Raw genomic sequence first — 13200 nt, 5'->3', positions numbered from 1 at the left:
CTGTTGTTTCATGACTTGCTTTTTATTTATAGTGTTTCTTAATGCATGTTATTATTTTTTTGTATCTCTAAGCCATTGAAAATGATAGTATTAAGAGACAAATGATATGTGAAACATTACAAATCCTTGCAAACCTCCCTGTAAACTGATTAAAAGTGTTGGCAGTTTCCTGTTTATAATGCTTCCCAATGCATACGTTCAGTTATTCAACTGATAAGGATAATCTGTTACTACATGATTTGCCGATGCAAATGTCTGTACTTACATTTTGTAAGAACAGACTGTGACAACCCTAAGCTTCTTATTAGAATCCAGCAAAAAAAAATATATTCTAAATGCCTAGTTGCAGTTTTGTAAGGTGAGGCTGACACACCCACAGAAGAGTAAGTGATTCAAGTCCGTACCTGCCCAACCTATCCTAACTGATTCATGAGTTTGACATGCTGAATGTCAAAGTTTTCTTAGAGGGCCGTGCATAGTTTTCTCACTGTCACTCACTTAAAGACTTCTTTGGTTAAAACGTGTCCTCACACAAGATCAACAATAGAATAATTGGGCCGACTAAAGACTTCACTTAACTTAAAGTATAGGCCAAAAGATGATATGACACTAAACTGATGCAAAAAAAATAGCTTTTTATTGAATGTAAGGTTTGCTCAAAGTTCCTATAAAGTAGGGTAAATAGATTTGTACTAATGTAATAGTAAGTTAAAAGTAAAAACACATTACAAGCTATTCTTTAAGGGGTTAAACGATATGAGTATTTCCTCCACCACTGACTCTTAAGTGTCAAATAAATGTAGTGTAAAAAGTACAATACTTCCCTCTGAAAGTAGTGGAATAGAAGTAGCGAAGAATGGAAAGTGCAAGTATGTCAAAATTGTACGCAATTACATTACTTACGTTTCATTCAACCACTAAGTAAAAGTAGCATGAGATAGAAATACTATATAATAAGTAGATTAGTGTTATAGTACTGCATCATATCATATAAGCATATCATATGTTTCTTATGTAAAAAGTAACTAGTAACTAAAATTGTCAAATAAATGTAGCGGAGTAAAACGTGCCATATTTCCCTCAAATGTAGTGGAGTAGATATAAAGTAGCAGGACCTCAAATCTGCACTTCAATCCAGGACTTGATCAAATGAATTTATTTACTTTCCACCACTGTAGGGTACATTACATGTAGCTATATCTTTGCATGATGGCCTTTTTTGTCACCTTTGTTTTGTTTTACCTTCAGCAACAGGCACGTAAACAGCCTCGTTGCAAGTGTCAGTGGTGTCAGCCTTCATTGTACAATCAATGTGTTTGAGCGGGCGGGGAGGGACAGAGGGAGTGCTGCTGCTGCTGCTGGGTGAGAGAAAGAAACCAACGCAGCGAAACACAAGGTAGGCTGCTAGCTGAGAGGACAGCATGGCGGGGCTTCAGGACTTCCAACAAGGCAGCCACTGTCACAGGAAAACGTGGATCAATATACTACTAGGAATACTACAAATACTTTTACCTTGCGTACAGCACGGAGGGGCTCAGCTACAAGGTTTGTACTCGCCTTTATCTTCCGCTTCGGGGTGTAAGGTTAGTTAACAACGCGACCGTTGCAAAAAATGTAAAAACCTTAATTTAGCTCACTGACTTGACAGCACCCTTTATACTGGATAATAGATGGCAGGCTAAATTGTCCAAACAGCTTGTAAAATTGAAATAAGCGAAAATGTTCCGAATACATTTACAAGCCGACTTGAGCATTATATTTTGATTTGTACCAACATGGAAGAGCTAACGTTAATGTTTTGTCAACCTGCTAGTCCATGCTAGCTTCCAGTTCCCTTTGCCGTTTGGTTAAGCGACATAATAACTTGTTCAGGGAGGCAAGTAACGTATTACCGGGGCTTTAAAGGGGCACTTAACGGTTATTAGTGGCTCTGTAGTAAAGCTACATATTGCTGTAAGATAACTCTACACGGTTAAACAGCCGTGTGTACTGAAGTAGCAGGAGAGATGTTTTCCAAGTTCGTTAGCCACCAAGCTAACCTTCCAGCTAATGAAGCAGCTAGCAAACAGCCTTTGTCAGCCTGCCGAGGCAGAGTCATTTCCTCACTTGTCTGTGTGATTATCATTCAGTGTATTCATTTGTTATAACCAGTAATTGTAACGGAGACGGTCAGTTTGCAGGTCAGTTCTTTAAATAAGGCGCATTCGCAATCGGTTGTTTTTTTCAATGTTGCCCAGTTTCCAACCCAACACCTCGCTGATAATTGTATTTCTTGCTCCCACAAAGCTCTGAGTCATATGTCCACCAGCGTGGTCGAGGTCTGGCAACCAGAAGATGCGGACCCATTAGTCCAACTTCAGGTAATCATAATTTCTTTCTTGTTGTGTGTTTGTATGGAGGAGGAATCGAGAGTATCTATTTGCACAACACAGATCATCTTAACAAATGCAGCCAGATGCATGAGCACGTGTGGTTAGTGCATCCCAATTGTTTGGCTCCACTTTGCAGTTAGTTGAGTTGTGCATATTATATTGTATTATGTGAGGAAATATGACCATACACGACCATTTTGTTATGATATTGTGCAAATGTAGTTATCGAGCTTGCACAGTTCAATACACGACTCTGCAGTAAAAAAAAAAAACAGAGCGGGAGGCCACCTGCCATGTGGCTCCTCCTTATTTTCTTTTGTACATAGTGTCCATTGTGGAGTTCAGTCAGTAACACACTAAGAACATTTTAGGACTGAGACTGTCTGAGTACTTCTTTGCTGTTCCTCCTGCGTACTGCTTTAAAATAATTGTCCTGCTTCTGTAGTCTGCATATATGGTTTTTGTTATGCAGGATCTGAGTTACAATTTCTTAAACATTTTCAAATAGGCAGTTGTGATGATTATGTAATCATGGAGCAAGACCTAAAAACAAACAGGAGTTCAGTGCTTACTGCCTGTCATGAGGTCACCAGCTGACTGTCATGTTACCTGGGGGGTGGGGGGGGGGGGGCATTGTCTGCAGTCCTATGTAAACAGATGTGAATAGCTTTGACAATTTGGTTCCCTCCAAAATAAGTAAAAACGATGCACATTACACCAAAGTAGTTTTGATACAGTAAAGTCTGTTTTTCAAAGATGAATGGTAGGCTTTTGTGAAATTTGATATAAAATAAATAAAAGCAGGTTTGTCCTCTCACAAAAGTTGCCCAACGTTTTTTTGAAATGCTTATTTTGCAATCTGAAAACTGGAGCAACTACCATAGACGTGCAACATACAACACTGAAGATAATTCTTATTTGTTGGATAGATTAAAAAACAAAAGAAAAAGAAGAAGGTTTAAATAAAGGGGAAAAGTGTTTGTTAGTGTTTGGACATGTTTTTTTCCACTCATTTCTACCTTGCAGACCAGATGGTAGAATTGTTGACATTGTTAGGTGTCATGTTTAGATAGGCAGCAGTGAATGAAGTGACTGTCTCTGTTACATGCACTATGTGAAATAGAGCTTGACATGGATGTCTTTCATCTATATGCCAGTGCTGCTGGTGGTCAGCTGCTTAAGTAGTGTGGCGTTTGTTGCTGCAGGCACATTGAAGTGGTGATGCAGGAGATACAGTGTCCTGTGCCATTATACTTACAAACCAGATATACAATTTGGTAGGTCTAGGACAATATGCTTTTGTCCCGATTATATTCTTTCACGATACATTGGTGCCAATTCGATTTGTATTGCGATTTTTATTTATTGCGATTCTAGAAGCGATTTCCTTTTCCTTCTTCAACAAAAACAAAAGTTGAATAATACACTTAGAGACAATATATCATGAGACATTTCTAAAAACTTAAGTGTTTTCTAAAAAGAATGCACATCACCAGTCAGACAGACATTTATTTAATTTGTAAAGAAGCACATAACATGTATTTTCTGCTTTCAGTCTGTTTTGGTGGAAGCGGATAAGATGTAGTCGGCGTTGGCGGTCCCATATAAACGGAAAACATTTAGGTGAATCATAGATAACAAGAAGAAGAAAAAATATCGATTCTAGGGGAAAGAATCCATTTTAAAAATTGTCTGCAAAAAAATGATGATACTTGCGATTTTTATTCTTGTTTTTGTTTTTCACCCCTAAAATTTGGGCAGCAGAGATCATAGTGGAACAGGTGTCGTGTGCATAACTAGAACTTGTAATCTTTGCCTACTTCATCTCATACCTCTTACTGTTTTGTAAACATTGACCTGTGTTTTGGATTTGACTAAGGATCATATGTTCGGATTGGCTGCCTAGTGATTATTAGATTAGTTCAAGGTTTTAACTTTTTCATCTGCCTTTTTGTGTTTTGTATACAGGCCGTTGTCACGTGTTTTAAATCCCTGCATTCATCTTAAAGTCCCTGCAACTAGAATCCAAATCATAAACAAATGGTACTGCTTTTGAATATTCATTGTGCTTTAATGTCACCTGCTGCAACAGCCTGTGTTCTGTCATCTGTTGTGAAAAATCAGTTTTGTCTCGTTGACTTAAGCCATTAAATCGCCAAGCTTCAATGGTGCTGGGGTCGTTGTAGGATATGATACAGAATAACACGAGGATACATCAGTTAAAACTGTTCAAGCTGCAGCATGTAACCTTTGCCATGTTTAGACAACGGCTCATGTGCGATTGTGGATAGAATCTGTTGTTATATCATTTTTTTTTTATATTGCAGTATATATGATTTATTTACTTGATAAACTGTTAATAGATCACAACCAGGGTGGGAAATTAACTTTTTTGCCCACCAGCCACTGTGGCTGGTGGATGCTCCATTGTACAAGCCATTTATATTTTTTACCAGCCACTTTTTACGGAATTCAAATTTATAAAAGAGTGCACTAGCATATTTTGAATTGCTTCAATACATTATTTTTTATTGTTAATACATATTTTATTAATATAGGCAAATAAAAAGTGATGTGAAAAAAAGCCTGCAAGACCATGGTAAAATTGTGTTTGGTCATATTCTACAGTAATTGTAGGCCTACATATTTAATGAACAAAAAAAATATTGACTCATCTCTCAGTAACATATCATTAAACAGTCCCTCCAGGATTTTGCGGCCTTTTTTTGAGATTGTTGCGGCCCAAAATGCCTGATTTTGCGGGAGCTTCTGTAAAAACGTAACGCGACTCCTATAAGCATTGTGCAATGTTTCTTAGCAACAGCATTCTTTGACAAAAGCTGTCCAATCCCTTACAAGGAATGTTTTACAATCCACCCGCCACTGTGGATGGTATACAAGGCAAAGTCACCCGCCACTTTGAAAAAGTACCCGTCATTGGGTGTTAATTTCCCACCCTGATCACAACTATAAATAGGAATGTCTGCTTTTTGATTATCCAGCAAATGATAAGGCTGATGAATTATAATGCCATATCACATTGATGAAAGAATCCTATTAAAAATCCTGTAAATCCAATATTGCCATAAACCAGTCCTGTTTTTTTATTGCAGTAATTCCTGCAGTGGCTTAATATAACTAACGACATTTAAGGGGTAGCCTAGTTGCTACCTCCATAGAAACATTACTCTGACAACTCTGTATCCATGAAGCCATGATGTAGCCTTAAAGCCCCGATTGTTCCTATGGAAACTGTTTTCATGCAGTTTTAATGCAGTACTGCTGCCGTGTGAAATGTTGTGCTGTATTTTCTCAGGTTATTGTGAAACTGAGCCTCATTTTGCAGACTTATTTATTAAACTGCGGAAGAAAGATTAAATACCATTATCACACAAATCGGCTACAATAAAACTTGTGCACTGCTGGTCATATTTGCCCTCCAGACATGCACAGTGTAATCTAGTGAGGCAATAGTTTGAAGTTTGCACATGGTTCAGCGTAACTTGATTTTTCCCAATAATTGAAGTTACATGATTTGTGAATGTCGCAAAGGTTACTCTGTACTTTGGGGGAAACACATTATTAGTGCTACAAAGTAAGAGAAAGGAAAAATGTAAGGACTTTGTTGATGTGTTTTTTCGTTTCGATAATTTAGACTTTTCCACCACCGTAAGAAGAGCATTGAAATGATCTGTGGGATGTACAGATACTTTGTTAATCCTGAGGGAATTATTCTTGTCTTCACAGCATAATATCCAACACACAACTTGATCATTAGTTAATGGATAAATAACACTAAGTGTGTAGAAGATACTGTACGTTGTGTAAAACGTGCCTCTCTGAGATCAAGAAAAATGAGGATTGTCAGAACAACATTATCTAGCCGGATTACCAATTACAACAATTTTTTTTTGTGTTGCCATTGATCTTCAGAGATGCTGTGGTCATTCAGAAATCCTGCATGCACAGTGTGAGAACATGTACAACAAACTGGAGGTTTTATTCTGAGAACTACAGTATACTCTGCCAACACTGGCAGAATTTGCTGCCTGCTGTCTAACCCTTGGAGTCAGGGTGGAAAAGATGTAATGCCAGTTTTAGTTTCCCACAGCTATTCCAGTTTACTGCTTGGATTTCCTGGTTTATTCACAGTGAAATCATTATTTATGCAAAAAATAAAACCTAAGACGCACATGCACCGTGAAGCTTATCAGGGCAGTTGGTGGTGTACCAACGTGCATCAAACCTCCTTGATTAAGAATATCATCATAGTAGGCAGAAGGCAGTTTGCCATACCAGTAGACTTTCATCCCACAGAGCCTCCTGATGTGGTTCTTTCTAGGCCACAGTGTGAATGTAGAATAAATGGGTTACTGTTTGCTGTTTTGACCATATTGACTAAAGTGCATTTTTTTAAATTTCCTTTTCAGGTGGAGAAGGAACGAAGAAAAGATGGTCTTCCACTGGAAGACAGGTATGGTTTTTTTTTTAGTTTATTTTCTGTGAGAACAGCATGAAATGGCTCTTCTGTGGGCTATTTCTTTTTACACATTTGTAATGCATTACACCTTCAGCAACCCTAAATGAAAAGACGTAATAGATTGATTTAAACCATCCCACATTGCCAGTTCAAACAGTGGTCAGAGAAAGTCACACATACATTCAGCAGTTTAAAAGAATCAGTTGTATGAAGTTAATGAAAGGTTTCCACCTGTTCATGAGTGGCACTTGTGAATATGTCGAGACTTTGCACCAAGCCACATTATTACCAACAAACCCCAAACCAGCATACAGATTGCATCATACTGAAGTGTTTTCTCATGTTTAGTGTAGACTATAATTACACTGTAAGACACAGAATACAAAGCAGGGTTGTGGGTTTGCTTTGTGAACAGCCCAGTGGAAAAACAAGCCTACCTCTGCATCACCAGAGAATGACTATGTGCTATACTACATACAAGAAGTTTTAATGTAATGTGAACATATTCCACAAACTATAGTATAGCACTGTTAAGGGGTTTATTTGATATGCAGAATTAAACTGTAGCTATGGGGTGACATGTTTTTGCATTCACACAGACAAATGATGAGGTGGTTTCAGTTCAATAGGACTGAAGGTTTCTAAAAAGGCTTTTAAAAGTCTTTCCCTGTATGCAGGCTGTGTTGTTTCTGTTGGTGAGTGAGGGGGTGTGTGACGAAGAGAGTTCTGGGGGCGTGTGTTAGAGAGGCACGGAACCAAATTCCTGGCTAATTTTAGAACTCCTTGAAAGAAAAAGGAGGGTCGGTCTGTCTTTCCCAGCTGTTTTTGTTCTCGCAGAAAATTCTTTGAAAATTGTTATAGCAAAATATCAACTATTATTTAGTAATAGCTTGCTCAGAAACAGAGTGTCTTTGTTTGTCCTCATTATTAATGTTGAATATATATTTTTTAAGTCACACATTACATTTGTGCTTGCTTCTGCTCCTTGTTTATCTTTTTTATTTAGAGAAGCAATGTCATAGCCCGTCATATACCTAAACTGGGCTACATACTGTATGTTTCCCCCACTCAAGTGTTCCTGGCTTAGAAGTTGGAAGTAACAAATTACAAACAGTTTGGCTGACTTGTCTGTGCAAGTTGTTTGTATTACTTTGCATGATTTTAATGGTGGTACCTTATGATATTATATAACCCAACATGAGAGAATCATGCAGTTGTGGCAATAGTACGAAATGAGTTTGATGCCTAAATTCAAAGACGAGTGCTAATGCAGCCTAGTTGCAACTGTATGTAGGAGCCCCAAGACTGAGTCAGTCTGAATAATAGATTATCCCAACTTGGGCATGGAGACTAAAAATCTATATCAGAAAGCCTGCATTTCAAACTTGGGCTATGTGGTTGTTTACCAGCCAGGGGGTCAATCAAATGAAAATATGCTATTAAGTTGCATTATGGGAAATGGAAAGATTCAGTGTTTTTGGAGCTTGACCCATACTAGAGGCTAAAGCCCCTTTCACACAGCCTGTTCAAGGCAGGACTGATGTGCCTTACTGTAAGCCGCCTCGTCATCTGTGTGAAAGTTACGGAGACGGAATCGGGGGCCAAAGCTGTTGGGGACAAAATGCATAAAGTTGCCGATGTCTGGGTCCTGTCAGGTTTGCAAGGTTGCTCAACGGTGCGGACTGCCTCGCACACACTAGACGCCGACGCTGTTGTGTTACACGTCATGCCCCTTTTGCTCCCGGAATGCCAGCATGTTATGTGAAATCACACACTGGGTCGGCATTGTGCTGCCGTTGCTTGGTTAAGTGTGAATAAGCAATGCAGACATACACTGTGGCACTATTACAAAAATCTTGTGTGAAAAGTGCTAAAAAGTCCGGATTTTGAGGCCTGCTGCTTCGATTTTGACCTTTTTTTGACCCCAACATTATGAAAGTGCACTAAATCGCTGGAGTACTCCTTTAAAGCATTCAATTATATTCATAGTGTCATGTCATAACAGAAGTTTTCTCAGGACATTTTACAGATTAGGTCTAGACCACACTCAACAATTCCCCCCCAAGAGCAAGCATTTACTGTTACATTAAGTGTTGATATAATGTTAATCTGGTTCACATGCAGCCAACTGTTGCTGAACAGTGTGGGAGTATGGCTATTTTGAAGTCTAGGGAAGTGAGAGGCAAAGAAGGCCTCGTAGTGCTGGATGACCTCGAACTGTGGGCTGTGAGGCCTCTCGTGCCAGGGTTATCAGGCACTTGGCAAGCCTGCCATCACTCCTGCCCAGCCTAAAGAGCAAAGCAGGCTGCAGATACATAGGTTAATGATATCGTTGTCTGTATACGGTCTTGTGTCGAAATGTCCTGGTCCTTCTCCTTGTCTTTTTTATCTTTTTTATTTTTAGTTTAATCTCCACCACAATCACTTCTCATAATACCCATGCTACGTCATTCTGTTGAGTTAAAAAAAATCTTCCTGGCACGAACATTCTTTTTACTACAGTATAGTGTTAATACTGTGGCCCACAGGGTTTTAATTTCACTGTTACATTTATTGTTTCTGTGTCTTCTACAAATGCTTGTGAACACCAGTTGACCTAAACTCTCCACTGGTCCTAACCTCTCCCCTCTCCCCATGGCTCAGGTCACTGCTAACATTGACTTTATTTGAGTTAGATCCAGGGGATCAAATAGCGCCAAACATAACTTGTTATTTTTGTGCTGTGGACAGAACACTTGGACTACAGCTCAGTGGCATGCTTGTTGAGAGGCTGACTTTTTCTGTATGGCCAGCTGCTGTTGAATTCAGAGAAAATTCTAAGTTACTAATACATATTACAAGGTAAATCCCTCCTCTGCCTTTAAAGAAGCTCACAGGAACCTGGCACAACTAACTATAGTTCACCAGTTTACTTTTTAACATTAAATCTGGCTTTTTCATATTGAAACTAAGTAGTTTTACACCGTGACACCCCGTATGCACATTGCACGCTGCCTTTTATTCCAGATCATTATTATTAAGCTGCTTTTTAATTAGATAAATGGCTATTTGATATTGAAACTGCTGACATTAGATTTCATACAAGTCCCAATCTATATCAACTTTCTGCCATCACCCAACATTTAATTTCCCCTTCACATTTGACCCCTCATATGCTCACCCACACACACAGCATTTTAGCTCTGACTAACCCAGTTTAAAGTTATGTTTGACATGTTGTGAATTTACAATTATAACTGCAGAGAGCATGAGAAGGAATCAGTTTTGTAATAGAGTATAGAGTGTCCCTCTTATCAAGTCAAACACCACTGCCAGCTTATTTGTTCTTTGTGTTGTAGAATTTCACTTCTTATCATGGGCTTAATCCACAGCAGGAGGAAAGAAGAAAGTGAAACATTGTAATTTCACAGGTGGTAAACCACGGGGCAGTTCTTAAAAGCAGGTGAATGAATGGCTAGAACTTGTTAAGAGTTTGTGTGTGTGTGTTAAAAGTGAAAGGCAGATATAATAATATATAATACCCTTTTTCCACCCAAATTAGTGTGTGCAGGTTTTTTTTTTCTGCTACAGCTGTCTGATAGAGTGGACAAAGCTGTAAACTCACTAATAAACTCCTCCGCTCAGTTTACTCGCTCTGCATTCACTGTCATTATCTCACTCGTACCCTTTTCTCACTGGCCAAAAACCCACCTACAACCACTAACATCTAGCTTTTGTCTACAGTGGGGAAGTTACAATCTGCATTCACTCCCAGGACAAGTGACTCTGCAGTAGATATGAGTATTTATCGGCTCCAGCTCCGATCGGCAGCGATGGAAACCCTTTTCCGAGCGATACTGTCATGTGCTTCATCAATAACTCAATCCCGGCCACAAATTCCGTCCGTCTCTGCCTAAGCAGCGCTCAAACATTAAATTAGTTGGCACTGAGTTAGAAAGAGAATAAGTAACCGATGTATAAAAGAAGTAACTGTGACGTTTTAACTATCCTCCATGCTGCTTTCTACTGTTAGTACTGTTAGTACTGCACTAACTCTATGTTGTAGGAGTAGCATATGTCTTTTGGAGAATAGCAGAGCCAGCTCGTAGTCATTTGTCCCAGGACTGATGTATGTAACCTTTCCCATTGCAGACAAAAGCCAGATGTTAGTCGGTGCAAGTGGGCTTTTTTTTGCCAGTGGGAAAGGGGTATTATTGTTAGTGACAATAGGTTGCAATATCTGTCTACAACTAATGTCACCCATTTGACAGCAGTGTGGTTTTAAGTACATAGAAAAGTTAAAGTTAAATAAAAGAAGGCTAATCTCTGATCAGGTCTCTCTAGCCCACGGTGAATCATGTTATCAGCATTATAAAATAAAAAGGACAATGAAGGTTTTTTTTTTTTTTTTCTTCCATTCAGTCCTTAAGGGAACAAGAGCTAGATGGTGTCAATGTATCCCTCTCAAACATGCTTGTGTGATCTATGTGTGTGTTAATCAGTAAAACTTAATTCACTGAGATACCATGGAGAAGGTGCTGTTTATTAATTCTGCAATAATCTGAATTACATTGCTCTGATCATAATCAAATTTGTGTGCATGTATTGGTGTGGGTGGGTGCCAACATTAAAAATGTGATTTCTTTTGGAGATGAGGGGCTGCACATGTGTTGTTAAATTAATTCAGATGTTTTCTTAAATTGATTGTGTTTTGTCTGTTTGCATGTGTTTCATCAAGTTGCAGTGCGTTTGCCCCTGTCGGCCACCGTACTTTTCATTTCTTTCCTTTGATTTTGCATCCTTGTCAATTGACTACATAGACAGAGCTGCTGCATAGAAAGGGATCTAGTTCAGTAGAGCATTGGCACAGGCAAGTTATCTATGTAAAAGACAACCAGCAAACTGTTGCCATTTTTAGCAGAAATAACGTATCTGAAATCTACATCACCACTAGTTAAAATGTCCCTTAACCTGTGGTAGTGTACATCATCTTACATAATTAATTGAGCTTGATGCAACCATTTTTTTTTTACAACAGTACAATATGTCAAGTTTGTAATTTTGTCTCCCAGCAGCGGACTACAAACAGTGTCCTGTTAAACACTAACCACATTACCAAAACAGAAGATACATGAACATACATCTGTACACCACTGTCAGACCAGACTGAACTGAGATCAGTCTGATATCCTGCACAGTAACATTTAACATTAACACTTTTGGAACATTTACACTGGGCTGGAAACCACCACAAATATTGTAAATGAGATTAGCAAATTGGATTGCTTTCTTAACAGGAAACTACCCACTCAGAACATTTGCATTAAATATATAACCTTGTCCTGTACTTTTCATTGGTACGTATTCATGTTCATCATTGGGATTGTTTTGGACATGATGCTTATGTTATTCATCTTTTTTTTTTTTTGAGAATGGGATGTTAAAGCAGCTTGACAGGGAGTCCTGGTGTTTTTGCTTGGTCCAACAATTGATTCATTGTTTAACCTTTAGAGTCTTGCAAATCCCACAGCTGCTTCCTTCCAGTTATTAGGAGTTGCTTCATGAGACATGTCCCAGCATCGGGAGAATGTGTCAGCAATCGTTTATATTCATGCTAGAAACTGTAAAATGCTCCATAAGAATAATCAAATTTAGCTTTTATGAGACAAAGGTACAAAACTAAAATGTTGGTCTAGATATGTAAAGACAGGGTTAACATCAGGAAGAACGCAGACTTAATCGAGGTAGTAGTTGTGTAAAAACGTGAGTTGCCTCAGGGTGAGCTTTTCATTTCTTACAAAATTCTTTATTACTAATGTTCGCAAGTGTGTTGAAAACCTGCAAGCTTGCAAGACTAAGCCTGCACGTTGTGCGTTTTCTGTTACTAAAGGCACAACAGGCGTTTTGTCATTTTTTTCGTTCAGAAAATCTGATGAGAAACATTTTGCACTTCAAGTGTAATTTGTTATGGAGTTTGTGTTATGTAAATAAACTAAACTTGATTAGGAAATACTGTTTAAAAGCAGTATACTACTGCGATCAGATGTTAGTTGGCAGAGGGCGTTATTAGGCCTGGGCGTCCCCGGCTACAGCCCCGAATGTTTTATAAATAGCCCCGGATCGCTCGCTCCTTCTCTCTTTATTTTATTTATTTATTTTTTTTACAAAAATAAGTATAATAGAATAAAAAAAGCCCCAGAATGGCACATGCAAATGAAGAAAAATTGTCTTTCTAAGGCACTCGCATTTCTTAAATTTTTTTTTTGTAGAACTGTAACTTTGTCCAGTTTATTTTCCTGAGGCGAATAGAACGGGCAGCTACGTGCGGGGTCTGACCAACATGTTATTTTTGTTACTAACACATAGCAA

The 13200-nt window shown here is 38.6% G+C and overlaps 1 protein-coding gene across 3 annotated transcripts in view; it reads left to right on the top strand.

Annotated features, from left to right (window-relative positions):
* Positions 1 to 1333: 1333 nt before the first annotated feature.
* The window catches only part of tmem131l (transmembrane 131 like), a 45834-nt gene continuing 33967 nt past the window's right edge, over positions 1334 to 13200 (top strand). For all 3 annotated transcript variants that reach the window (XM_031302277.2, XM_031302276.2, XM_031302275.2), the window contains exons 1-3: positions 1334 to 1545; positions 2287 to 2360; positions 6803 to 6846. In XM_031302277.2, the coding sequence (XP_031158137.1) occupies positions 1422 to 1545; positions 2287 to 2360; positions 6803 to 6846 (242 nt within the window). In that variant the 5' untranslated portion in view covers positions 1334 to 1421. The remainder of the gene's footprint in view (positions 1546 to 2286; positions 2361 to 6802; positions 6847 to 13200) is intronic.

Source organism: Sander lucioperca, chromosome 4 (assembly GCF_008315115.2).
Source record: "Sander lucioperca isolate FBNREF2018 chromosome 4, SLUC_FBN_1.2, whole genome shotgun sequence".
Lineage (NCBI taxonomy): Eukaryota > Metazoa > Chordata > Actinopteri > Perciformes > Percidae > Sander > Sander lucioperca.
The sequence above is the reverse complement of the archived record's forward strand: the minus strand, read 5'-3'. Positions and strand labels throughout refer to the sequence as shown.